This window comes from Dendrobates tinctorius, unplaced genomic scaffold (genome assembly GCF_039654945.1).
Source record: "Dendrobates tinctorius isolate UK_male_01 unplaced genomic scaffold, ASM3965494v1 ptg000075l, whole genome shotgun sequence".
NCBI classification, from domain to species: domain Eukaryota; kingdom Metazoa; phylum Chordata; class Amphibia; order Anura; family Dendrobatidae; genus Dendrobates; species Dendrobates tinctorius.
In genome coordinates, this window is record NW_027361743.1 from 11,460,626 (window position 1) to 11,487,605 (window position 26,980).

Sequence of the window (26,980 nt, forward strand, 5' to 3'; positions counted from 1 at the left end):
TGGCGGAGGAATACAGTGCGGAAGGATACCTACCTTCCGTCATTGGATTCCTGCAGCCCGTAGAGAACGGCAGCATCATCTGATGCTGCAGTTCTCTACCCAAGATCGTCGTGGGACACACTCGTGGACTGCTTCGGATCGTGGGTGAGTATTTTTGTGGTTTGTTATGTTAATATTTATTCCGTAGACGACAATGGCTTCGGGGAACAATGTGACAAGTATTGGTAAGTATGTTACTCTATGTTATATGTACTGTATGTCTATGTATGTATTGTATGAATGTATTGTATGTATGTAGTATATATGTGGTATGTATGTAGCATGTAGTATGTATGTAGTATGTATGTAGCATGCATGTAGCATGCAGTATGTATGTAGCATGCATGTAGTATATATGTAGTATGTATGTAGCATGCATGTAGTATATATGTAGCATGTATGTGGTATGTATGTAGCATGTAGTATGTATGTAGCATGCATGTAGTATGTATGTAGCATGTATGTAGTATATATGTAGTATGTATGTAGTATGTATGTAGCATGTAGTATGTATGTAGCATGCATGTAGTATATATGTAGTATGTAGCATGCATGTAGTATATATGTAGTATGTATGTGGTATGTATGTAGCATGTAGTATGTATGTAGCATGCATGTAGTATATATGTAGTATGTATGTAGCATGTAGTATGCAGTATGTATGTAGCATGCATGTAGTATATATGTAGTATGTATGTTGCATGTAGTATGAATGTAGCATGTATGTAGTATGTAGTATGAATGTAGCATGTATGTAGTATGCATGTTGTATGTATGTAGCATGTAATTTTTTTTTTTTTTTTTTTTTTTTTTTTTTACATTTAACACATTAGCCGGATGATGGGACTACTACTGTCCCATCATTGGCTAATGTGTCAATCACTGTCATGGTAGCAGGCATCGCCCGATGGGACTTGTAGTCCCATCGGACGATGCCTGCACAGACCCCCGGAGCCTGCACAGACCACCGGCAGGCCGGCACAGCCCCCCGGCAGGCCGGCACAGCCCCCCGAAGCCTGCACAGTCCACCGGCAGGCAGGCACAGCCCCCCGGAGCCTGCACAGCCCCCCGGCAGGCCGGCACAGCCCCCCGGCAGGCCGGCACAGCCCCCCGGAGCCTGCACAGACCACTGGCAGGCCGGCACAGACCACCGGAGCCTGCACAGACCCCCTGGCAGGCCGGCACAGCCCCCCGAAAGGCCCGTACAGACCCCAGAGAGGCTGTACAAGGGCAGGAAAGGGTTTTTCTTATTCCGATACCGGAAGTCCCATAGACTTGAATGGGACTTCCGGTATCGGAATTGGCGATACCGATACTTTTTTTAAAGATCGGCCGATACCATCCGATACGATACTTTGAAGTATCGGATGGTATCGCTCAACTCTACTCCCGATCTTTGTAATGAAAATGAAAAAAAAACAGACAATGTGATTTTCTGGATTTTTTTTTCTCAGTTTGTCTCCCATAGTTGAGGTCTACCTATGATGTAAATTACAGACGCCTCTCATCTTTTTAAGTGGTGGAACTTGCACTATTGCTGACTGACTAAATACTTTTTTTCCCCACTGTAAGTGTCTATGGACTCTTCTGGAAACTGCTTGGCAATCCTGAATTTATATCTTTCATATCTGATGTTCTGTTTGGGGTTGAAGTAGCCAGTGAGAGCTTTAGTGCAGTTGCTGTATGTGTCTGTTTCTGCTGCAGGTAACGTACTGTATATGTCATAGACTTCTGTGCCTGCACAATGCAGGAGCAAAGCTCTCTTTCTTTTCTCCTCCTTTATGTCCATGGCTTCTAGGAAATTCTCAAATCTGTTTAGCCATTTTCTCCAGTTATGGGAGAGATTAATGACATCAGTCATATCAAACTGTGGGAATGTGTGCAAGTAGTCAGCCATGATAGAGTCTCTCAGTGGTGCTGGCATGTGAAGCGGTAAAATAGAGTCCATACTCACAGCAGTAGGTGATTATATCCCATCCTCGTTGCCAGTTGTAATGTCCACACGTTATGACGAATTCAATGTATTAAACTTTAGATATGTTTTATTCTTCGTCCTCCAGCACACAGCATAACACTTGCATTCCCATGCTACCAGAAGTGAAACTGAAACTTCCCTTCTCATCCCTCTTGTCTCCACCCTCCAAGTCCCATAAGTCTGGCTTGCTTAAAGAGACAGATCTAATTATTATACATTACAGCATGCAGCCTTACATCACTAAGCACAATGTCAAGCGTTGGACAGAGTGGTGTCAGGCTGCACCACTGGACTCTGGAGCAGTGAAAAACATGGTCTTTGCAGTGACAGATCTAACTTTTCTGGCATCTGATGGATGAGTCTCTGTTTGGTGAAAGCCAGGAGAACGTTACCCGCCTGATCACATTATGCCCGCTGTAGTTTTTGGTGGAGGAGGAATAATGATTGGACTTGTTTTTCGTGAGTTGGTCTCTTAGTTTCAATGAAGGGAAAGCTTAATGCTTCAGCACAAGAAATTTTTGAAAATTGTAGCTTCCGGCTTTGTGGGAACAGTTTTGGGAAGGTCCTTTTCTGTTCCCCATGACTGTGCCCAATGCATAAGGTCTATAAAGGCATGGATGGGGTAAGTTTGGTGGAAAAACATGACCGCACAGAGCCCCGACCTCAGCCCCATCCAGTAGCTAGAGCAGAAATTGTGAGCCTGGCCTTTCCTCCTACATCAGGGTCTGACCTCACAAGTGCTTCTCTGGATAAGGAGGCAAAAATTCCCACAGACTCCTTGAAAATCTTAGCAAACATTAGCCCAAAAGACCTTATGCACGAAGGTCACACTTCATATCACATGAATAAATATAGACTCTGGATTGAGATGTAGTTTTTGGTAGATCTCAGTGACCTGGGTCTGCTGGCAAGGGAAAGGAAAGAAAGACATTGAACTGAAACCTGATCTTCCATAAGAAGGAGAGACTATTACGGAACGTAGGAGTAAAGGGAACAGAGGACGTGGGTTAGGAGAGAACCCTGCCTAGAAGTTCTAAGCGCAAGTCCGTGTAGTGTCCGTGTGCTGTCCGTGTGCTGTCCGTGTGAATACGTATGACTCACAAAGCTTTTGACGCACACGGATCACACGCGGACGTGATCCGTGTGCGGTACGTGTTTACACGCACCCATTGACTTGTATGGGTCCGTGTGATCCATCCTGTCGCACAAAAACGGACATGTCAGCGTGTTTTGCATACGGACACACGGTCCGTGAAAACACGCTGACATCTGCATAGACACATTCATTAGAATGTGTCTACCTGTGTCAGTGTCTCCGGTATGTGAGAAAACTGTCACTACACGTACCGGAGACACTGACGTGTGAGACTGCCCTAATGGACATTTTTAAGTCCAAGCAGGATCGTCTTCTCTCGGCCAAAGTGAAGAATAGTTATAGAAAGTTTCATAAGGACCTGACCTGTCTTCCCCAGACACATCACTGATATGAAGGGGCACTGTGTAGTGATCAGTTTCCCCTAAGGAATGAACATTTCCTGTCAGGTTTCCTCATAGATCACAGCTTAAAATGGAGGGAAATTTGTAAACTGCCTATTGTCAAGGAACCCCCTCTCATACATAAGCACTGCCCAGAGCAGCCCACCCATTTAAGAAATAAATGATAGTTTTCAGCATCCTGCCTGAAAACAAGGTCACAGACTTATTATTATTTTCCTGGCAAGGTCTTTCCCAGACTCTGCAGAACCGTTCACTTTCCCTCTCGTAGGCTCAGAACTTTCCGCCATGCACTTAGCCGTATCGGACTATCTCCACTCAATAATGCATTCCCATTATTTCCTGTCAGGAAGCGTCTGCAGTTTACTACATCAATTACTGACTGTGGATTCATGAATAAAACAATGTCCAAAATAATTGATTTCACCACTTTATTCATTTCATATATACTTCAGCTATATTACGTTGTGATAGGCGACCTCCATGTCCTGGTAACAAGTACGTCACCTATCATTGGGATTGAGAAGAAAGAGCATGCTTATGTCTCCATTTATGAGCCACTTATTCTCCTTCGCCTCCTGATTTCATCATTTGTAGATAGTGTTGCTTCTGTCTAGTAAGTGTTTATATCATCTTTCTAGAAGGCAGCTACACTGCTCAGTGCTGCTTTATAATGTCCTCCATACTGCTGCTCGCACCAGTGCTGGATTTACAGTTTCTCTGCTCAGTACTGCTGTATAATGTCCTCCATACTGCTGCTTGCACCAGTGCTGGATTTACAGCTACACTACTCAGTACTGCTGTATAATGTCCTCCATACTGCTGCTTGCATCAGTGCTGGATAACAGCTACACTGCTCAGTACTGCTGTATAATGTTCCCCATGCTGCTGCTTCTGAAGCTCCTGGTAGATAAAGATAGCAGAGCAGGAGTCACTCATTTCTCTGTGTGCTGCGTATTGGAGACATACATCATAACAGTTATTCTCCACCCACTAGCTCAGAGACAACTGAAAATTAGACATAGAGCCTGCAGAGGTGAAACTGGTGAAAAATGCAGGATACAAGTCATATAATGGACAAAAATAGTGTTATTTCTCATGAAATTTATAGCAGACCTGGGTGGCGGGAGTTGCGGAAATGCTGCGGAAATTTACTGGGTACTTAGCCTCAGTGTGACATGCAGCAGCGACCAAGCCCCCCGCTGTGAGATCACCAATCATGGTGGATCGGACTGGACCATCTTTTGAATGTCGGTCTCCCGCTGGCCATATTGTAGAATACCCGATGAGCTAGAATCGGGCCACCATCTAGTACTGTATAAAGAGGAACTATGTGAGGGCTTTTACTGTATATAGGGGTACGGGAGGGTTCATACTGTATATAGAGAAACTGTGTGAGGGCTTATATAGTATATAGGTGGTCTCATACTGTACATAGGGGGCTATTGAGGACTCATACTGTATAAAGAGGAGCTATGTGAGGGCTTATACTGTATATAAGAGGACTGTGTATGTGCTTATACTTGCATAGGGGGGCTGTACGTGGGCTCATACTGTATATTGGGGGCCTAATATATAACGGGGGCCTGTGTGAGGGCTTACACTGTATATAGGAGGACTGTGTGGGAGCTCATACTGTATATAGAGGGGCTATGTGGGGGGCTCATACTGTATATAGAGGGGCTATAGCTATGTTGGGGCTCATACTGTATATAGGGGGCTATATGAGAGCTCATACTTTATATAGGGGCTATATTATTATTCTTATCATTTATTTATAAAGCACCATTGGTTCCATGGTGCTGTACAAGAGAAGGGGTTACATACAAATTACAGATATCACTTACAGTAAACAAGCTAAAAATCACAGACTGATACAGATGGGAGATGACCTTGCCCTTTCGGGCTTACATGCTACAGGATGGTGGGGAAGGAGACAGTAGGTTGGGGGGTTGCAGCAGCTCCAGTGATGGTGAGGCGGTAGCTTCAGTAGTGGTGAGGAGGCAGCGGGGATCATTGCAGACTGTTAGCTTTCTTGAAGAGATGGGTTTTCAGGTTCCGTCTGAAGGATCCGAGTGTGGTTGATAGTCGGACGTGTTGGGGCAAAGAATTCCATAGGATGGGGGCTATTCGGGAGAAGTGTTGGAGGCGGTTGGGTGAGGAGCGAATAAGTGTGGAGGAGAGAAGGAGGTCTTGGGAGGACCGGAGATTACGTGAGGGAAGGTATCGGGAGATTATTTCAGAGATGTATGGAGGAGACAGGTTGTAGATGGCCTTGTAGGTCAGTATTAGTAATTTGAATTGGATACGCTGAGGGAGTGGAAACCAGTGAAGAGATTTGCAGAGGGGAGAAGCAGAGGAGTAGCGAGGAGAGAGATGAATTAGTCGGGCGGCAGAGATGAGGATGGACTGGAGAGGTGCAAGGGTGTTAGCAGGGAGGCCACAGAAAAGGATGTTGCAATAGTGGAGGCGGGAGATGATGAGGGCATGCACAAGTAGTTTAGTAGATTGAGGGTTGAGGAAGGGACGGATTATGGAAATATTTTTGAGCTGGAGGTGGCAGGAGGTGAAGAGAGCTTGGATGTGCGGTTTGAAGGACAGGGCAAGTTACTCCGAGGCAGCGGGCCTCTGGTACGGGGAAAAGCGTGATGTTGTCAATTGTTATAGAAAGGTCGGGTAAGGAAGATCTGTGAGATGGGGGAAAGATGATCAGTTCAGATTTGTCCACATTGAGTTTGAGGAAGCAAGAGGAGAAGAAGGAGGATATGGCTGATTGACACTCTGGGATTCTGGAGAGCAGAGAGGTGATGTCTGGGCCAGAGAGGTAGATCTGAGTAACATCGGCATAAAGGTGGTACTGGAATCCGTGGGACTTTATGAGTTGCCCCAGGCCAAGTGTGTAGATTGAGAAGAGTAGGGGTCCTAGAACAGAGCCTTGGGGGACTCCAACAGAGAGAGGTTGGGATGAGGAGGTAGTGTGGGAGTGGGAGACGCTGAATGTGCGGTTGGAAAGGTATGATGAGATCCAGGATAGGGTGAGGTCTTTGATGCCAAAGGAGGAGAGGATCTGTAGTAGGAGGCAGTGGTCAACTGTGTCGAAAGCAGAGGACAGGTGTGGTAGGGGCCGGGATTGGGGGGTGGACCACTGCTTACCCTGTCCGGATGACACAGACACCAGGCGATGCAAGGACGAGGCGGAGACAGATTTCAATAGTAACAGTTCCGGATTTATTCGTCGTCCTCCTGACGACCACAACCACGCACCACAGCCTCTTTACAGTTCTCTGTCTCCAGGCCCGGGTACCTGCACCTTTGCTCCAGTCGAAGTAACGTCCCTTGCGGATCTTTCGCTGGAGCTGTCCTAGATCAATCTACCGCCAGTGCTTCACCTGCCCGAGGTCGTCGTCCAATCGGTACCCCCGGGGCCTCATCTGTCTTGCGGTCCGTCGGGTCAGGGCCACCCCCCTGACTGTCTCTTTGCTGTCCGTCCCCTGGTCGAGCTCTTCTCTCTTCATCGTCTTCTACCGAGCTCCTCCCAAGACTAGCCTGCCTGGAACCCTACCCTGTTCTATTTATCCCCTCTCTCACCGGGAATTCCCCTCCTGGGTTCCTATCTCCCCGCCCCCCACGACTAAGCGTTTCTCAAGCCGTAAGCAGATGTTAAGACCTAAGCTACTCCCCCCTGCCATCTTGTGGTCATTTCTAGGTACTGCACTCTCCTATCCACCTTTCCCAGCTGTCAGCCTTCTATCCTGTCAATCTCCGCCTCTAGTGCACAAACCATCCCCTCCTGCTACCAGTCACGTCTGTCCGTCAAGTCACCTTCCCCACACAGGTCTAGAAGGAGGAGTATAGAGTATTGTCCGTTAGCTTTGGCTGTATGTAGGTTGCTGGTAATTTTGGTCAGGGCTGTCTCAGTGGAATGATGGGGGCGGAAGCCAGATTGTAGATTGTCAAAGAGCAAGTTAGATGAGAGGTTGGAGGAAAGTTCAGCGTGGACGTGCTGTAGGGAGGAGGGCCCCCTGTCCGGGCCGGAACCAAGGGGACCGCCATCTAGGTTCCTAAGGGAACAGTACCCGGGGAACGAAGGAGGAGAGTGGGCTGCTGAGAGTGACAGGATGGCAAGGGGAGGAGCGAGTATAAAAGGGACAGGGAGCGCGCAGGGGAGTCAGGTGGCTGAACGGCAGAAACGAAGCAAGAGACTGCGGGACTTTGGGAGAACCAGAGTGACAGACGGTGACCTGAGAAGAGACCAGCGGCAGAGGGAAGACTTTCAGCAATGAACCTACCAAAGAGACTTGCGCTTTACTCCAATCCGTGGTCGCTCCCTGCCCACGGTCTTCCGCAGCCGTTACCGCTGTGCTTCAGCCTGTTGCGGCTGGTCCGCCGCCCCTCGCTGCCATTGCCACTTCACTCCAGCACGCGGCTGCGGCCTGCCTGCTGCTGCCCCGCCTCAGTTCGCGACTGCGGCCTCTTCATTATCGGTCACAGTGGACGTCACCCCGCCGCAGTCGGCAGTTGGGGCCTACTCCCTGCCTACAGGGGAACTCTTCGCCTAGGCCTAGGCCGGGCACGTGGCCTGCCAACCGCCACTCCTGGGAACTGCGACACAACCCTGCTTGGAAACTGGAGTTTCATTAAACTCGCTCACAAGCCGAACCCCGCTGTGTCAACAGGGGGTCACTTCATCAAAGGACTCCTTCTGGGCCTGTTGTGCCCCAACTCCTCCTGGGCACTGGGGCGCCCGAAGACTACGATAAATCTTCAGCAGCTGGGTCCAGCGGCTGCGATGCCAACGCAGTCACATCAGAGACGCCGAGGGACGTCAGGACGGATGTGACACTTTAGAATATAAGGACCCGTAGTCGGCCATATCGTGGCCCTATAGCAACCGGCTGTTGCCGGATTAGTCGTGTTCTCATTTAGAGTGCTTGTTTGTGCATAGTCCCTGCGAGGACAATATCTGTTATTGTTTTGGTTTGGTTGCTTAGCATAGCCCTAGCGGCTCAAATTTATAAAAGTTTCTTTAGTCAAAGTTCAACTCAGTCTCGCATTTTGTCACTCTGAGCGCGGACAACGACGCCCCAGACCAGGGCAGGGCCGTGAACTCGACAGACAGCGAGGGCCCCTGCTCCAGCATTTCGTGGGGGGCTATGCTGAGCAACCTGCCTAGGTTTTCCGGCTCTAATACCATGCTATGGAGTTGGACAGAATGGATGCGGGGGCTCTTTCGGATGCATCCGATAACTCCCGACCTAGAAGCCGAAGTAGCTCTTATGGCTTTAGACGGGGAGGCTCGGAATTCAGTAATGTTGAGGCCCTCGGGACACTGCAACACCTTTGATAAAGTTTTACAGCTTTTAGAACAGACCCATGGGGACCCAACCAATGTGGGAGAGTTAAGGACCCCGTTGTTCAGTCGGATGCAGGGAGAGGGGGAGACCATCACCCAGTATATGAATGTCCTCCAAGAGTTGCATACGGCCATCGAAAGAAAGGACGGTGTAGGTGTAGGACCTATTGACATTACCCTACGTGACCTGTTGGTGACTGGACTGCGGGACCCGTTAATAAAGCAGGCATTACGGGAGCAGGTCAGATTGAATCCCCATATAGACTTTTTAGAGGTGGGAAGTCAAGCACGCGCTCGAGAGCAAGAGCAGGGGATGGCGGTCCCCGTGGGAAAGGTTCGGAGTGTGGAGGCTTCCATGAACGCAGTTGAGGAGCCTCAATGGGTGGAGGAGATGAAACAAGAATTGAAGAACATCAAGGGCGAGTTGGCCGAAGTGAAGAGAAGAACTGAGTCCGGGACTGGACGGCCTAGATTTAATCCCGATCCCTGGGGGTCCCGCTCCACCCGGGGCGATTGGTCTGCGCCGAACCGGTGCTATGAGTGCGGGGAACCGGGCCACTTCGCCCGAGTGTCCGTGGCGTGGGAGATATCCACCTCGGAGGCCATTAAACTAGAGGGCTCCGGGCTGGGGGGGACGCCGCTAGGAGCCAGAAACCACGATTAGGGGTGGTGGAAGTCCCAAAGATTTGGTCGCAAAATGTCCGGTGGTATGGGCAGAAGTAGAGGGCTGGGCTGGGCAAAATTTCCCCGAGGCAGCGAGAACCCAGTGGGGACCCATGATCAGACTAGTAGCCGCCAATCAACTACCGGTCCCTGTTGCCGGGGAGGTGTGGGTATAGGTGATGCTGTGCGGTTAATCCCTCGGTCGCAGAGGAGTGGTACTGACTCAAGGGGAAATCGATAAGCAGCATCCAGTCATTCCGGGCATGAACATACTACGGGAGTTCGGCAATCAGCTCCTCAGTGATCCCACTCACAAGATCCTGAAGCAGTGGGGTTCCCGCACGGCCCAAGGACATGTATTCCAGCAGTTGGTGCGGGAAGCGCGAGTACATCAGGACTGCCGGGAGGGCGAGGCTCTGGGCAAAGTCATTGCGCCAGCGGCTCCCCTGCTTGTACTGCCTCCTGGGCAGACGGTGATGGCCCTGCGAATTCGAGCCTCGATACCCTTGGAGGGCGTAGAGATGCAGGTGGAGCCATGCTACTCGGAGCGCTTGCCTCCTGGCATACTGGTGTGTTGTGAGTTCATTTTCCCCTTCGTCACTGAGGTCTGGTGAACTCCCTATTCTGGTAAAGGAAGGTAATGAGCCTGATTATCAGGCACCTGAGCCTAATGAGGATGACTGGCTGAGTGGAGTCACGGACTGGATATAAGGCTGCCGACGCCCTTCTGCCCTGCGGGTGATTTCTCTGTGGACTTCTAGGACACCAGTCTGATTCCTGCTCCTCTACAGCGAAGTTTTTTGTTTTGCCTGTTAGCATTTTTGTTTTGTTTTTTGTTTTCCTTGCTTTTCTGTATTCTGCCATTCCCTGCTGGGGTGAGCTGAATCTCCTTTTGCCTGTAGCTCTGTCTTCAGAACATTCCTGAGTACTGACATAGCTTTTTTGAAGCCTAGCGTCTTCAGGGCCTTTTTCACTGTCAGTCTGTTGGCTCTTATTTTCATAGGGTTTTTCACGGATTGCAGACTGCAACCTTCCTGTCCTTTTCTATCTAGTTAGCTTGGGCCCTGTCTTTGCTCAGTTATCTTTCTGTCTGTGTTAGTATTTTCATCTTGCTTCACCGTCATTATATGTTGGGGGCTGCCTATTGCTTTGGGGTCTGCTCTGGGGCAGTTTAGATTTCCCCTTTCTTTCTTTAGGCCTATTTAATTCTCCTGCTGTGATCGAGGGGTCTAGGGCATCGTAGGAACCCCCCACGGCTACTGCTAGTTGTGTTGATAGGTTCAGGGGTCTGCAATCTGATAGCTGCCAACTTCTCTGGTTTTCTGGACTTAGCTAGCATTTCTGTTTTTGCCTCCTACGGTGACACAATCATAACACTGGTGGCCTGCTCCCTGACCACAGTGCAAAAAGGGACCGTCCTGGTGCGCTGCGTCAACCTTGAAGACCAAGACATGGTCCTGAAAGCCCGGACCAACCTGGCCAAGCTAGTAAGGCCTTTGGAAGAAGTGCTGCCGGCCCCTGCCATCCAATTGAGAGTGCAATCCGAGGACCCTTGGGAAGTAACTATCCGGACTCTACAGGCTACCAAAATCTCGACTCAGGAGAAGGGCCGAAACATCCTGGAACAAATGCGGGCCGAGCTCTCCGGACTAACTTCAGCTCAGCTTTCCCAGATAAAAACACTGCTCGGACAGTACGACAAGGTATTTGCTAGTCATGAGGAAGATTTTGGATGTACCACCGCCATCACCCATTGAATTCCCACAGCAGGAGAGGCCCCATCCGAGAATGATTTTGACAGATACCTCCACAACCTTACCAAGAGGTGAAAACTTTGCTGGCTCAAATGTTGCGAAAGGGAGTTATTCAAGAAAGCCAAAGCCACTGGGCGGCTCCCATTGTGTTGGTCCGCAAAAAGGATGGTACCTTACGATTCTGCATGGACTATCGAAAGCTGAATGCTTGCACCATCAAAGACTCGTATCCACTACCCCGAATAGAAGAATCCTTGTCTGCCTTGTGGAAGGCAACGTATTTTTCAACTTTGGACCTGGCCAGTGGGTACTGGCAGGTGCCCATGTCAGAAGAAGACAGGGCTAAGACGGCGTTCAAACTTTCTATGGGACTATTTGAGTTCAATTGAATGCCGTTCGGACTGGCCAACGCCCCGGGAAACTTTCAGCGGTTGATGGAGCGGTGTCTGGGAGATCTCAATTTTGAGGCCACGTTGATATACCTAGACGACATTATCATCTATGCTGCCACGTTTGAGGACCATCTGAAGCGGTTGGGGCAGGTACTCGGCCAGCTGCAAAAGTACGGGTTGAAGGTAAAACCCCAAAAATGCCATTTATTTTGCACCCAGATCGAATGTCTGGGCCATGTCGTCTCGGCAGAGGGCGTAAGGCCGTCCCGAGAAAAGGTTGCTGTCATTCAGGGATGGCCTACAGCCAAGACGATAAAAGACATGCGGGCCTTCCTGGGGTTGGCCGAATACTACCGTCGTTTCGTAAAGAATTTTGCATGTCGAGCTCGAGCCCTGCATGACCTGCTGAAGGGGGCTCCCGCTGGGGCAAATGGATGAAAAATCCAAGTTGGCGGTAGTCACTCCCACTCGAGACCAGACCGCGGAGTCGGCCGCCTCTGCAATTTGTAGAAACTTTATACAAGTTTACGGCTGCCCTCAACGGATACATTCCGATCAAGGAGCATGTTTTTTTGGGAAAGATTATGGAGGAACTACACCATCTCTACGGTATTGATAAATCCCGGACCACGCCCATACCACCCGCAGGGAAACGGGCCTGCGAACAATTTAATCGGACATTAATTCAAATGTTGCGTACTTTGTAGAATGACAAGAAGGCCTGTTGGCCCGAATATGTCCCTGAATTAGTATGGGTTTATAACAACCGAGTACATCGGGTTACCGGCTATACCCCCTGCTCCCTGTTATTCGGACGAGAAGGCAAAGGGATTACGGAGGTAGAGTTGGACCCAGAGGAACCTCAGCCCTGGACCGGGGTATCATCATGGGTCCGAAATCACAGGCACTGGCTGCAAACTCTTCAACGAATCGTACATACTAAACTCCAAGACTTAGAACACCCAGGAAAGAATGTATCTACACCTCCCAACCTCCAAAGCGGAGACCGAGTACTCGTTCTTGACCAACGCCCCCAAAACAAATTAGAGTCACGCTGGGAAGAGAGCCCCTATCGGGTCCTACGTCATATAAACCCTGAAGGACCTGTGTACGAGATACGACCCGAGAAAGACGACACGCTCACAAGGCGAACCCCGCTGTATCTACAGGGGGTCACCTCATCAAAGGACTCCTTCTGGGCCTGTTGTGCCCCAACTCCTCCTGGGCGCTGGGGCGCCTGAAGACTACGATAGATCTTCAGCAGCTGGGCCCAGCGGCTGCGACGCCAACGCAGTCTCATCAGAGATGCTGAGGAACGTCAGGACGGATAAGTGACACTTTAGAAAATAAGGACCCGTAGTCGGTCATATCGCGGCCCTATAGCAACCGGCTGTTGCCGGATTAGTTGTGTTCTCATTTAGAGTGCTTGTTTGTGCATAGTCCCTGTGAGGACAATATCTGTTATTGTTTTGGTTGCTTAGCATAGCCCTAGCTGCTCAAATTTATAAAAGTTTCTTTAGTCAAAGTTCAACCCAGTCTCGCGTCTCGTCACTGCGTCCTGCGTCCCTGCTGTTACCTACAGTGCTGCTCCAGGAGTTTAGAAGCGAATGGGAGCAGCGATATTGGGCGATAGCTGGACATGGCTGTTGGATCGAGGGCTGACTTTTTAAGGATAGGCATGATTGTGGCATGTTTGAAAGCAGAAGGCAAGGTACCAGAAGTTAGTGATGGGTTGAAGAGGTGGGCTAGGGATGGGATAAGAGTGGTGGTGATGTTGACGAGGAGGTGGAATGGGATAGGGTCAAGTGCACAAGTAGTGAGGTGTGATTTGGAGAGAAGATATATGAGAGCTATATGAGAGCTCATACTGTATATAGGGGCTGTGTGGGGACTCACTGTATATTGGTGGTAGTGTGTGGACTCATACTATATATAGAGGGCAATATGAAAGCTCATACTGTATATGAAATGTAAAGTGCTGCGGAATATGTCGGCGCTATAGAAATAAAATGTATTATTATTATTATATAGCGGGCTGTGTGTGGGCTCAGATGGTATATAGGGGGTATCATCATACCTAATTCTGCTCAATATTAAGTGATACAATTATTAATATAAAATAACTATAATATGTTAATATTATTATTGAGCAGAATTAATTTCAGCCTATTGGTTCGGACTCCACAACAGTCAGGGTTAGAGCTGGACAGACATCTGTCTGAGATGGTTTAGTGAATCCTGCATTGAGCAGAGGGTTGGACACGACGACCCCGGAGGTCACTTTCAACTCTAACATTCTAGGATTCTTGGGGAAAAAAAGTTAATCCTATCCATAGGATATAAATTGCTTATCCCTGGGGGTTTGAACACTGGGACCCCCATAGAGCCTGAGTTTGGAGCTCTGGAACCCCAATCACGGGGCTTTGCAGCTCTGTCCTAAATGGACATTGCTCGGTCCCCGATCCATTCAGTGAAATAGGCGCTGTACTCGGCAGTCCCATAGACAATGACTGTAACTCGGAAATGCAGAACTCCATCAGTAGGGTTCCAGGGCCCAGATCACTGCATCGATGGGGGTCCCAGTGGTGCACATCAGTGACATTCCTGGCCCCCCAATGGGATAAGGTGGAACATGATGCACATCATGGTGAATCGAGAGAGGAACCGGGCAGAGAGCAACAGTGGCAGGAAAAGGTGAGGGGCAGGTCTGGGACAGGTGACTATAATATTTTATTTTTTGTTATCAATACTTTTTATTGTGTTTTAACATTTTTCAAACAAACGAACAAACTTTTACAAAAAGAATTGTATTATTTTTTTTAACCCCTTCACAGACCTGTTCATTAAGCTTTGGGGGTCTGGAGAGCCTTTTCAGGACAAATTCGATTTGGGACGGATTTTATTTGGATTGAAACAAATTTACGGGCCAATGTGAGAGAGTGTTATTATTCCCTTTATCCACATAGTCAGATTGTATACGATGCAGTAGTGCATATGGGGAGTAATAAGAGTATAGGGCCATCCCCCATTGCATATGGGAATGTTAAAACGCAGGGGTCAATATAGTTATGCATTTCCAGGAGAAATAATAGAGGGATGTCACAATGTAGAGATCAAAGACTAAATGCTGCAGAATTGCTGTTTTATGATGAAACATGTGAGAATCTATAGCTGCACCTCACAAGGGTCATAATTCCCGCAGAGCGGATAGGCTTACCTCGCATTGTTATCTATAGTATAGATATTGCATCACATCTATAGAACATTACTAGTGAATGTGGTTTATGACTTCATGATCAAAGTGCAGAGCGTTACCCTGAGTGTCTGCAGACTAAACAAAGAAACACGTCAGACAGGGTCGTACAGCGACAACCTGTGCTAAACTACGATGTGTTCAATAACCCCATTATCTATAGATCAGCCATTAACCTATAACTATCATAACCATATACCGGTTAGTCAATGAAATTCTGTTCTTTGGTCATGATATCAGGCTGAAAACACCAGATTTCACAATACAAACTGGTAAATAGATCACATAGACCCGATGAGGCTGGTGTACTTACTTTAAAAAAAATCCATGTCAGACTGACTGCATAATGCATTCTGCTTGATATTAAAGTGTAACCGTCGTTTTAATCTTTATTTCATAAATCAATGGTACAAATGAAAATAAGAAACTTTGTAAATTATATCTTATCAGAGAAATCGGCTTCTTTCTCCTCCACGACTCATCATTTGTTATCAAAATCCTCAATTTGTAGGTGCAATCAGTATGCAGTGAAGACAGATTGTTGTTATATTACTGAAATAGGAGATGCTTATCATAGAATCGTACAGTTGGAAGGGACCTCCTGGGCCATCTGGTCCAACCCCCTGCTCAAAGCAGGATTCGCTAAATCATCCCAGTCAGATGTCTGTCCAGCCTCTGTTTGAAGACTTCCATTGAAGGAGAACTCACCACTTCTCGTGGCAGCCTGTTCCACTCATTGATCACTCTAACTGTCAAAAAGTTTTTTCTAATATCTAATCTGTGTCTCCTCCCATTCAGTTTCATCCCATTGCTTCTAGTCTTTCCTTGTGCAAATGAGAATAAAGTTGATTCTTCTACAATGTGACAGCCCTTTAGATATTTGTAGACAGCTATTAAGTCTCCTCTCAGTCTTCTCTTTTGCAAACTAAACATTCTCAAATCCTGCAACCTTTCCTCATAAGACAGGGTTTGCAGACCGGTCACCATTCTGAACTTGCTCCAGTTTGTTGATGTCTTTTTTAAAATGTGGTGCCCAAAACTGGACACAATATTCCAGATGAGGTCTGACCAAAGAGGAGTAGAGGGAAATAATGACTTCACGTGATCTAGACTGTATGCTTCTGTTAATACATCCTAGAATTGCATTTGCTTTTTTTGCTGCTGCATCACACTGTTGACTCATATTCAGTCTGTGATCTATTAGTATACCCAAGTCTTTTTCACATGTGCTGTTGCTTAGCCCTATTCCTCCCATTCTGTATATGCTTCTTTCATTTTTTATTGCCCAGATGTAGTACTTTGCCTTTTTCCCTGTTAAAAACCATTCTGTTAGTTGCTGCCCACTTCTCCAGTTTATTTATATCTTTTTGAATCCTCTCTCTCTCTTCTCTAGTATTGGCTATCCCTCCTAGCTTTGTGTAATCAGCAAATTTAATCAGTTTACCCTCAATTCCTTCATCTAAATCGTTGATAAAGATGTTGAACAAAACAGGGCCCAGGACAAAGCCCTGTGGTACCCCACTTGACATATTCTTCCAACTGGATGTGCAGCCATTTACGACCACTCTTTGGGTCCGATCACTAAGGCAGTTATGAATCCACCTAACAGTTGCCTTGTCCATTCCATCCTTAGCCATTTTTTCAATAAGGATTGTATGAGATACTTTGTCAAATGCTTTGCTGAAGTCAAGATATACTATATCTACAGCATTTCCTTGATCCATCCAATCAGTGATTCCGATTCTACACTGTGTGCAGAATTATTAGGCAAATGAGTATTTTGATCATATCATCCTTTTAACACATGTTGTCCTACTGCAAGCTGTATAGGCTTGAAAGCCAACTGCCACTTATGTAAATCAGGTGATTTGCATCTCTGTAATGAGGAGGGTGTGGTCTAATGACATCAACACCCTATATAAGGTGTGCTCAATTATTAGGCAACTTCCTTTTCTTTGGCAAAATGGGTCAGAAGAGAGATTTGACGGACTCTGAAAAGTCAAAAATTGCGAGATGTCTTGCAGAGGGATGCAGCAGTCTTGAAATTGCCAAACTTTTGAAGCGTGATCACCGAACAATCAAGCGTTTCATGGAAAATATCCAACAGGGTCGCAAGAAGCGTGTTGATAAAAAAAGGCGCAAAATAACTGCCCATTAATTGAGGAAAATCAAGCGTCAAGCGGCCGAGATGCCATTTGCCACCAGTTTTGCCATATTTCAGAGCTGCAACTGTTGTGAGTTCATTTTCCCCTTCATTACTGAGGCCCGAGGAACTCCCTCTTCTGGTAAAGAAAGGTAGTGAGCCTGATTATCAAACACCTGAGGCTGATGATGATGACTGGCTGAGTGGAGTTACTGACTGGATATAAGGCTGCCGACGCCCTTCTGCCCTGCGGGTGATTTCTCTGTGGGATCCTTGGAGACCAGTCTGAATTCCTGCTCCTCTAAAGATAAGTGTGCTGCTCGGCCTTTTGCATTTGTGCTTTGACTTTGTTTTTGCTTTGTTTTTCTGGATTTCTGCCATTCCCTGCTGGGGTGTGCTGAATTCCTTTAGCTCTGTCTTCTGAAAATACCTGAGTGCTGATTTAGTTTTTGAAGCCTAGCTGCTTCAGGGCCTTTTTCATATCAGCTTGTTGGCTTATGTCTTTGATAGGGTTTTGGCAGATTGCAGACAGCAGCCTTCCTGTCCTTTCCTATCTGGGTAGTTTTGGGCCCCGCCTTTGCTCAGTCTATCTTTCTGTCTGTGTTAGTGTTTTCATCTTGCTTCACCGTCATTATATGTTGGGGGCTGCCTATTGCTTTGGGGTCTGCTCTGGGGCAGTTTAGATTTCCCCTTTCTTTCTTTAGGCCTATTTAATTCTCCTGCTGTGATCGAGGGGTCTAGGGCATCGTAGGAACCCCCCACGGCTACTGCTAGTTGTGTTGATAGGTTCAGGGTTCTGCAATCTGATAGTTGCCAACTTCTCTTGTTTTCTGGACTTAGCTTGTATTTTTGTTTTTGCCTCCTACGGTTTCTCATTCATAACATGCAACGTTACTGGCGTATCAAAAAGCACAAGGTGTGCCATACTCAGGGACATGGCCAAGGTAAGGAAAGCTGAAAAACGACCACCTTTCAACAAGAAACATAAGATAAAAGTCAAGCCTGGGCCAAGAAATATCTTAAGACAGATTTTTCTAAGGTTTTATGGACTGATGAAATGAGAGCGACTCTTGATGGGCCAGATGGATGGGCCCGAGGCTGGATCAGTAAAGGGCAGAGAGCTCCACTCTGACTCAGACGCCAGCAAGGTGGAGGTGGGGTACTGGTATGGGCTGGTATCATCAAAGATGAACTTGTGGGACCTTTTCGGATTGAGGATGGAGTGAAGCTCAACTCCCAAACCTACTGCCAGTTTCTGGAAGACACCTTCTTCAAGCAGTGGTACAGGAAGAAGCCGGTATCGCTCCAAAAAAACATGATTTTCTTGCAAGACAATGCGCCATCACATGCATCCAAATACTCCACAGCGTGGCTGGCCAGTAAAGGTCTAAAAGAAGAAAAAATAATGACATGGCCCCCTTGTTCACCTGATCTGAACCCCATAAAGAACCTGTGGTCCCTCATAAAATGTGAGATCTACAGGGAGGGAAAACAGTACACCTCTCAGAACAGTGCCAGGGAGGCTGTGGTGGCTGCGGCACGCAATGTTGATCGTAAACAGATCAAGCAACTGACAATCTATAAATGGAAGGCTTTTGAGTGTCATCGTAAAGAAAGGTGGCTATGTTGGTCACTGATTTTTTTTTTTTTTTTGAATGTCGGAAATGTTTATTTCTAAATTTTGTGTTGTTATATTGGTTTACCTGGTGAAAATAAACAAGTGAGATGGGTATATATTTGGTTTTTATTAAATTGCCTAATAATTCTGCACAGTAATAGTTACCTGAAAAAAACAGATATCCTCCTAAGATAGCCAAATCTAAAAAAAAAACCACTCCAACTTCCAAAAATATTAAGCTTTGATATTTATGAGTCTTTTGGGTTGATTGAGAACATAGTTGTTCAATAATAAAACGAATCCTCTCAAATACAACTTGCCTAATAATTCAGCACGCAGTGTACGTAGAGGGGAGGAGGAAGGCATTCTGCCTCTAGCTCCTCACTCCTCCTTCCTGCCTTTTCCATAGAATTTCAAAAGCACCAACTGCCATCTCCTGTCTCTAGTCATGATTCTTCTTGCTGCACTGATCGCTGCAGCCCTGAAAATAACAAGGTCTCATATATTGCATACATACATTTTTCTCCCCCATTCTGCACCCCAGAATACAAATATGTACCCCACCAGTATTATGCTATTAGTCACAAACCATTCAAAATATAAACTAATAAGCCAGCGCTGTGCCCCCCATTAACTGTAATCTCCACTGCCCAATAAATATAATCAGTCTCTGTGACTCTCCCCCAACTCATTTCAAGGCTATGTGCACACATTGCATTTTCTTGCAGCAAATACGTATCATTTTACAGTATGAGAAAACAAAATGAGATTTCTGAATTCTCATGCACATGTTGCCTTTTTGTCAATTCTTGCAGCATTTTTTGTAGCAGATTTCACCCAAAGTAATGGGTGGGGTAAAAACCTTAACAAAAACACATGTAAAAAGCATGGGAAAAATGATTACGGTATTTTATGCAGAGTTTTTCCTGCCAGCACACTAGGAGGATATGCAGTAGAATTTTCTGCTGCAAATCCAGAATGTGTGAACATAGCCTTAGTCCCTTTCCTGTATCAACCCCCATTCATTATAGGTCCCTGATCGCTTCCTAATGAATTAGGGGTTGGGAGAAAATGTTACAGGGTTTTATAATGAATTGGAGGCTGGAGAACTCGCCTCTCTGTACGTTCCCCAGCGGTATCGCTTCTCTCTCCTTCACCAGGAAAATTCTAAATGACACGGGTACACGGGTACGCGCTGCATGCTGACATTGTCAAGCCGCGCACGTGTCACAGAGAAAGTACCAGGCAGGAAGCGGAGGATGGATTCCTGCATCTCTGCTGCCATTTTCTACTAAAGGCAAGATGCCTTTGAGGGCAATCTGGCCATGGGCCCCTCGCAATCTCGGACTCTGAACGACTGACCCAATTGCCCTCCTTATTAACTGCCCTGCAAGTGCCCTTGTCCACCTCCGGGTCCCAATGAATCGGCTATATATCCACCCCTGCCATACCCCCATTTGAATGATCGGTGAGCGTTCCACTACGATTATACATGTATTAAGTATTCTTTAGATAGATTATATACAGTTGAGCAAAAACAATTTGCAAGACCCTGATCCAGTGGCCACGTCGGCAGTCCAGCGCACCAATCAAGAGCCCTGCCAACCTCGTCCTATAGGAAGTAATGTGGAATAAGTTTACATGGGTTTCCTACAGCTTCTCTGGTTTCCTCCCACACTCCAAAGACATATCGAAAGGAGATTTAGATTGTGAGCCCCAATGGGGACAGTGATGATGTCTTTAATTGCCTGTGGAAATTAATAGCGCTATATATGCAAGTAAAATACATAAGTAAAGCGAGCAGCCTGCCTAAAATGAAATGTCTTTTGGTCACACTTAAAACTGTGGAAACTGGGAATTAATCAGATTGTTTTAGGTAGTGTATTCCAGAGAACTGGTGCAGCACAAGAAAAGTTCATGGAAATTTTCCTATTCTTTTTGTAGGTAAAGGAATCGTCCTGCTGGTCCCGGAGCCCATCATAAACGCAACAGTGACCCAAAATGTCCTCCTTACTGTTGACTACGCAACTAACGGGACCCCGTGGATACAATGGCAATATATGTCGAGCTGGAAGGCGCAGTGTATCATTGAGTGGAAGGTGAACTCTTACGTTAATGTTTCCGCCAGCTATGCCGGTCGGGTTCACAAGTTTGACAACGGCTCCATACAGCTTCAGAATGTGGGAGTGAGAGACACTGGTTTCTATATGATCACAGTGAGTGATGACTTTGGAAGTACCAAGCAGAGCACAATTATCCTCAATGTTCATGGTAGAAATTCTCTCCTCCTCTCTTGGCGTTTTCTTATCTCGGGTTTTTTTTTTGTTAGTTTCCGCCGTTTTCTTCATGACCGTTTCTCGTTTCAGAAATCCGCTATGAAGAGTTCTACTTCGTGGCTGTGTTTATTGCCTTTCTAGCTGCCGGGTCGGCCGTGTTAGTCTGCCTCATGTGGGTCTGCAACAAATGTATTAACATCGCCCAGAGGAGAAAGCAGCATCGGAGAGGTAACTATGCTCCCAAATCCGTACATTAGTTGTTGTGTTGGCATGGGCAAAGAAGCACTAAGGATAGTGGATGCAGGAAGAGGAAGTGGAGTTATCACCAAGTCACCAGCCGCAGCGCCGTACATTGCTTGTGACCGTGTCCGGTGTTGCAGATCACTGCAGATCTCCTTCAGATGCATGAAACATCTTCACTACCAGGGACAACCACCACCTTAGGTGCAACCGCCTAGATAACGAGCCATTCATATCAGTTGATCAGTGGAGGGGTGAGGACTTTTTAAAGACAGACTGCTATAAAGGGCTTATCCAATACCCCTTTTTAAATTAAGTCAAATCACTTGTAAAATATATATATTAAAAAAAAAAAAAAAAAAAAACATATCCAAATCCTGCATCGGCGAAATTATGCTGCGTGCGCCCTGCAATCAGCAGCCATTATCGAGTTGCTGCGCTCAATCACTTCTGCTTCTCCAAAATTCATCCAAGGGCCACGTGAGCCCTGCAGTCAGAAAGCGTCCGCTATTGGACTCCTACGAACTCTCACTTTTTCAGGGCTCACGTACCATAACAGTGCCACGAAAATCACGGTGTCAACATTGCTGGTAGGTCAGTTTTTTTTTGTTTTTTCTTAATTTTACAAAGGTGGACTACTTCATTTAAAAAGAGCTTATCCAGATAGTGGACAATCCCTTTAAATAAAATCATCTATTAGGTGCTTTTAGGAAAGAGTTAAATTGGGGATATTGTACCTGTTGAATGGCAGTTAATGGCACCCGTTAATTTCCAGTTTTTAAGGATTTTTTTTTAAATCAGCCATACGGTTCCAGACATATGGGCCTTTTTATTTAGTGCTGATTTGTAGCGTCTTTAAGAAGAGGGCGTGACTCAGTAATTATGCAAAGCGCCTAAAGACACGCCCCAGAGGATCCTTTGAGCCAAGCCCCTTTGTAAAAATTAGCACTACATAAAAAGGCCCATAACTCTGGAGCTGTATGGAGCATTTAAAAAAAACAACATCCCTAAGTACTCAAAGGATCGGCGGGAATAGAGTAAGAGCAATGACTGGCCTCCTGGTGACAAATTTTTTTTAAAGACAGTATCTATTCTGCAGTTTCCACATGTTGGTCTCCAGATTGGTGTTCAGGAGTCAGACCTCCCTGAGGCCTGGAGCAGTTGGCAAATTTCTCGACTGTCAGCTATCCTCCAAAATCTCCAGAAACAAGCATTTCTGGGAGGTTTCCCGCATCAGACGCCATTGACATCCCATAGTGCCCCTCAGGGCTGCCAAAGTGAAAAGCGTTCCAATTTATTAGTTCACATATCATATCCAATCCCGTCTCCCATCTTCACGCATGTTATGTCGCCACTTCATAAATCTACCTCATTCATACAATAAAGAACAGGGAAAATTTCTCAAAGCTGTCTAGAGTAAAACCATCTTTGTAGCCCATAGCAACCAATCCCAGTGCAGCTTGCATCTTAGCAGAGCTGTTTAAAAAATGAAAGCTTAGCTCTGATTAGTTGGCGCTGGGCAACAAAGAGGGTTCTTCTTTTAGGCAGTTTTGATAAGTTTTGAGGTTCACGTTGTGAACTGTATGAAATTTTGACTATGTCCAGACAAACGTCGCCGTTCTTGGACCAGTCACATCTGAAAATTGTGGACGTGACTGGGTTCGTGTGCATATAAATATGCATCGCGCATAAAATGGACACGGCTAGTGCTTGCCGCTAAGAAGTCCGTGTGTACAATGACTCACTGTGCTGTCTGTGTGCAGGCTGTTGTGCGTCTGGACAACGCATTGAATGAAAATACATTTGTCTGAACATAGCCTTTGTGAAAGAAAAATTGTCATTGTTGCCCATAGCAACCAATCATAGAGCATCTTTAAATTTATATTCTGCCATTCAAAAATGAGAGCTATGCTGTGATTGGCATCTAAAGGCAACAAATATAGTGTGTGTATATATAATATTATATATATGTACACAAAATACACTGCTCAAAAAAATAAAGGGAACACAAACAACAGAATATAACTCCAAGTAAATCAAACTTCAGTGAAATCAAACTGTCCACTGAGGCCTCTTTCACACTTCAGTTTTTTGTGTCAGTTAAAATCCACCAAAAGGACGGATGGCGGATCCGTTTCAGTACTGAGGACAACGGATGCCACCCGTCCGTTTTTTTTGACGGATTCGCCAAATGAAGAATGTTAAAGGAATCGCAGCCTGGAAAAGGAGAGAGAGAGAGAGAGAGAGGGAGAGGGAGAGAGAGAGAGGGAGAGAGAGAGAGGGAGAGAGAGAGAGAGAGAGAGAGATTTTTTTTTTGTCCGGCACCCAGACAGAATTTCGGGTTAAATCAGTGTCTGGAGGATCCGCCGGCCAAAAAAACGTTGCAAGCTCCGTTTGGAAATCTTTGAGAATGTTGACGGACAGCAACATTTTGGCGGATCCGCACAAAAACGGATGCAACGGACGGCAATCCGTCAAGATCCTCCAATAATGAAAGTCAATGGGGAAAAAAACGGATCCGCAAAGAAAAATGGCGGATCCGTTTTTTTTAAAAAAATCGGCGGATCTTGACTGATTGTCAAAAACGGAAGTGTGAAAGAGGCCTTAGGAAGCAACACTGATTGACAATCAATTTCACCTGCTGTTGTGTAAATGGAAAAGACAACAGATGGAAACTATTGGCAATTATCAAGACACCCTCAATAAAGGAGTGGTTCTGCAAGTGGGGACGACAGACCACATCTCAGTACCAATGCTTTCTGCCTGATGTTTTGGTCACTTTTGAATGTTGGTTGTGCTTTCACACTCGTGGTAGCATGAGACGGACTCTACAACCCACACAAGTGGCTCAGGTAGTGCAGCTCATCCAGGAAGGCACATCAATGCGAGCTGTGGCAGCAAGGTATGCTGTGTCTGTCAGCGTAGTGTCCAGAGGCTGGAGGCGCTACCAGGAGACAGGCCAGTACACCAGGAGATGTGGAGGGGGTCGTAGGAGGGCAACAACCCAGCAGCAGGACCTCTACCTCAGCCTTTGTGCAAGGAGGAACAGGAGGAGCACTGCCAGAGCCCTGCAAAATGACCTCTAGCAGGCCACAAATGTGCATGTGTCTGCACAAACTGTTAGAAACCGACTCCATGAGGATGGTCTGAGTGCCCAACGTCCACAGATGGGGGTTGTGCTCACACATCTCCTGGTGTACTGGCCTTTCTCCTGGTAGTGCCTCCAGCCTCTGGACACTACGCTGACAGACACAGCAAACCTTCTTGCCACAGCTCGCATTGATGTGCCATCCTGGATGAGCTGCACTACCTGAGCCACTTGTGTGGGTTGTAGAGTCCGTCTCATGCTACCATGAGTGTGAAAGCACAACCAACATTCAAAAGTGACCAAAACATCAGCCAGGAAGCATTGGTACTGAGATGTGGTCTGTGGTCCCACCTGCAGAAAAACTCCTTTATTGAGGGTGTCTTGATAATTGCCAATAATTTCCATCTGTTGTCTATTCCATTTACACAACAGCAGGTGAAATTGATTGTCAATCAGTGTTGCTTCCTAAGTGGACAGTTTGATTTCACTGAAGTATGATTTACTTGGAGTTATATTCTGTTGCTTAAGTGTTCCCTTTATTTTTTTGAGCAGTGTATATATATATGTCAGTAACATGGAATGGAATACCCCATTTTATGATCAGTAGGGAACTGAACTTCCGGACCCCCACCAATTCAGAGAATAAATAAATGGTGTCGACCTGAGCTCCCTGTACAGGGGTGTCTGCGCATGGAACACCTAGAAGGGGATACTGCACTAAATTAGAGCCTGGGGCCAGGATGGGTGGGGGGTCCTACAGGTGATATAGCATATCTTGGTATTTGTAAAGATCGGAGTAAACCCTTTAATAGCCTATAATGACTTTCTTCACTCTCGTCACTTGCAGCAGAACAGATCGAGCTACGTATCATTTCAGACTGAGCTGTGGATCACCTACCTCAAGCCGCCACAGAGACTACTGTCCAGTGAAATGTCATGCTTACCAGTGATCGGGGGTGCGGGTGGGGAGGAGTTGAGTTTTGTCCGATATGTTGCTATGGTAACGAATTCCTACCCACCGGATGCAGCACTACTGAGAGGGGTCTGCAGTATTGTCATTAGCAATCGGAAAAAACAAACATTCCCATCTGATGGACTGGAGTCTGCAAGAGAAAGCACAGAATGAGCGACCGGTGCTCTCCATTGTCTCCGGAGCCTTATCAGTGATACAACCGGTCAGTGGAGATTCCTTCGCTCCACAGAGGAGGCCGACTCTCCGGCGAGCCGCTATAACTTGAGCTCTCCATGGTGACGGCGGGTCTCCGTGTACATTTATGCCGTCTTATGGTGCACTGTATGGAGCCTATTGTTTACAGTCTACGTGTAATTTGTGACTACCTGGAACCGATGCTATCGAGTCGTCAGCGCTTGTAACGCACTGTGTGGAAATATATTGTACGTTTTATAAATGTCACTGTGAATCACACTTCAAGCGTTCTCTGCTGCTCGACATAATCATAGAGAGGGCTGTTCAATTTTTTTCTATTTAAATGTATTTTTGTCTAAAAATCAGTTTTGCAATTCTTGTTCATTAAAGATTTAGCACCGTTTAGCTTTTACAGGCTTCATATTCATGAATCAGCTGAGTTGAGCTTAAAAAAACCCCCCAACAGATAAAAGAGTTAAAAACTCTTTGCCAGAAAGAGCTCACTGATAGATACTTAGTTAACTCATTCTGTAGCCAGAAATGGATGTAGGCTATAGAAGGCAAACGGTGCAAAATTTCTAATGAAACCCAATTACAAAAATGATTTTTAGCCCCAAGTAAATACATTTAAGTAATAAAAAACTCCAAATATTAGCCCCAAAGGTGGACAATCCCTTTAACCTTTCATGTTCTCAGAAAAAAAAAGCTACAGTGATCAATGGCTAGGGTTGTTTCAATGCTGCATGTATGTAATATGGCAAATGCAGGGACCAGGCCCCTTATCACATATCGTATGTGTTTATTTTAACATAAACCCCTTATATCTATGGTCCGTGAATAAACGCAGAGGCAAGTCCAATTTTGATCCGACTTGCAAATCATAATCGCCTATTCAAATCAATGGCGTTGTATAGAAAAAAAGAAAAATGGATTGTGCATGTACGCCATCGATCCTGCATCCTAGTGTTGTCTGTTTTTCACTAAAGCCTCATTCAGACATCCATTTTTTTCTGTATAAAACAAAAACGACGGTTTTTAAATTAGCGTGCTGAACCCGATTTTCGTCCATTTTTGGTCCCTACGTCCGTTTTTACCTTCAGTGCAGCATCTATTTTTCTCTTATGCAAAAATAAAACTTGTCCTACCTACGAACCTTTAATCCCTTAATTTTTCAACTTTGTTTTTTCCTTTCTTCCAAGAGACATAACTTTTTTAGTAGTGAAAAATTATCATTTTTTTTACATTTAAAAAATTAAAAAATGTGTTTGTCGTCATTTTTTAAGACGCTTCAATATTTCAGTTTTCTGCTGTTTTAGGATAGAGGCAACGTATTGATCACTTTTTATTGCAGTTTTGGGAGGAGCTGCAAATCTGGCGTTTTGATTTTATTTTTATTTATTTTTTTTTTTTAAGCTTTTATAACACTTTTTTTTTCTACCTAGCGGACTTTAACTGTTTGATTGCTTATACTATACACTGCAATACAGTACTGGTCTCCAGGGACCAAGATAGCGGGGACAGGAGAAATCTTGCTATTTAAATGCT

General features: G+C 46.0%; 1 protein-coding gene across 1 annotated transcript in view; it reads left to right on the forward strand.

Moving 5' to 3' along the window:
• The window catches only part of VSTM5 (V-set and transmembrane domain containing 5), a 57,816-nt gene extending 32,102 nt beyond the window's left edge, over window positions 1–25,714 (forward strand). Inside the window, exons 2-4 of the mRNA XM_073582991.1 lie at window positions 20,629–20,955; window positions 21,051–21,188; window positions 25,136–25,714. Of these exons, the coding sequence (XP_073439092.1) occupies window positions 20,629–20,955; window positions 21,051–21,188; window positions 25,136–25,170 (500 nt within the window). The 3' untranslated portion in view covers window positions 25,171–25,714. The remainder of the gene's footprint in view (window positions 1–20,628; window positions 20,956–21,050; window positions 21,189–25,135) is intronic.
• The last annotated feature ends 1,266 nt before the right edge of the window (window positions 25,715–26,980 follow it).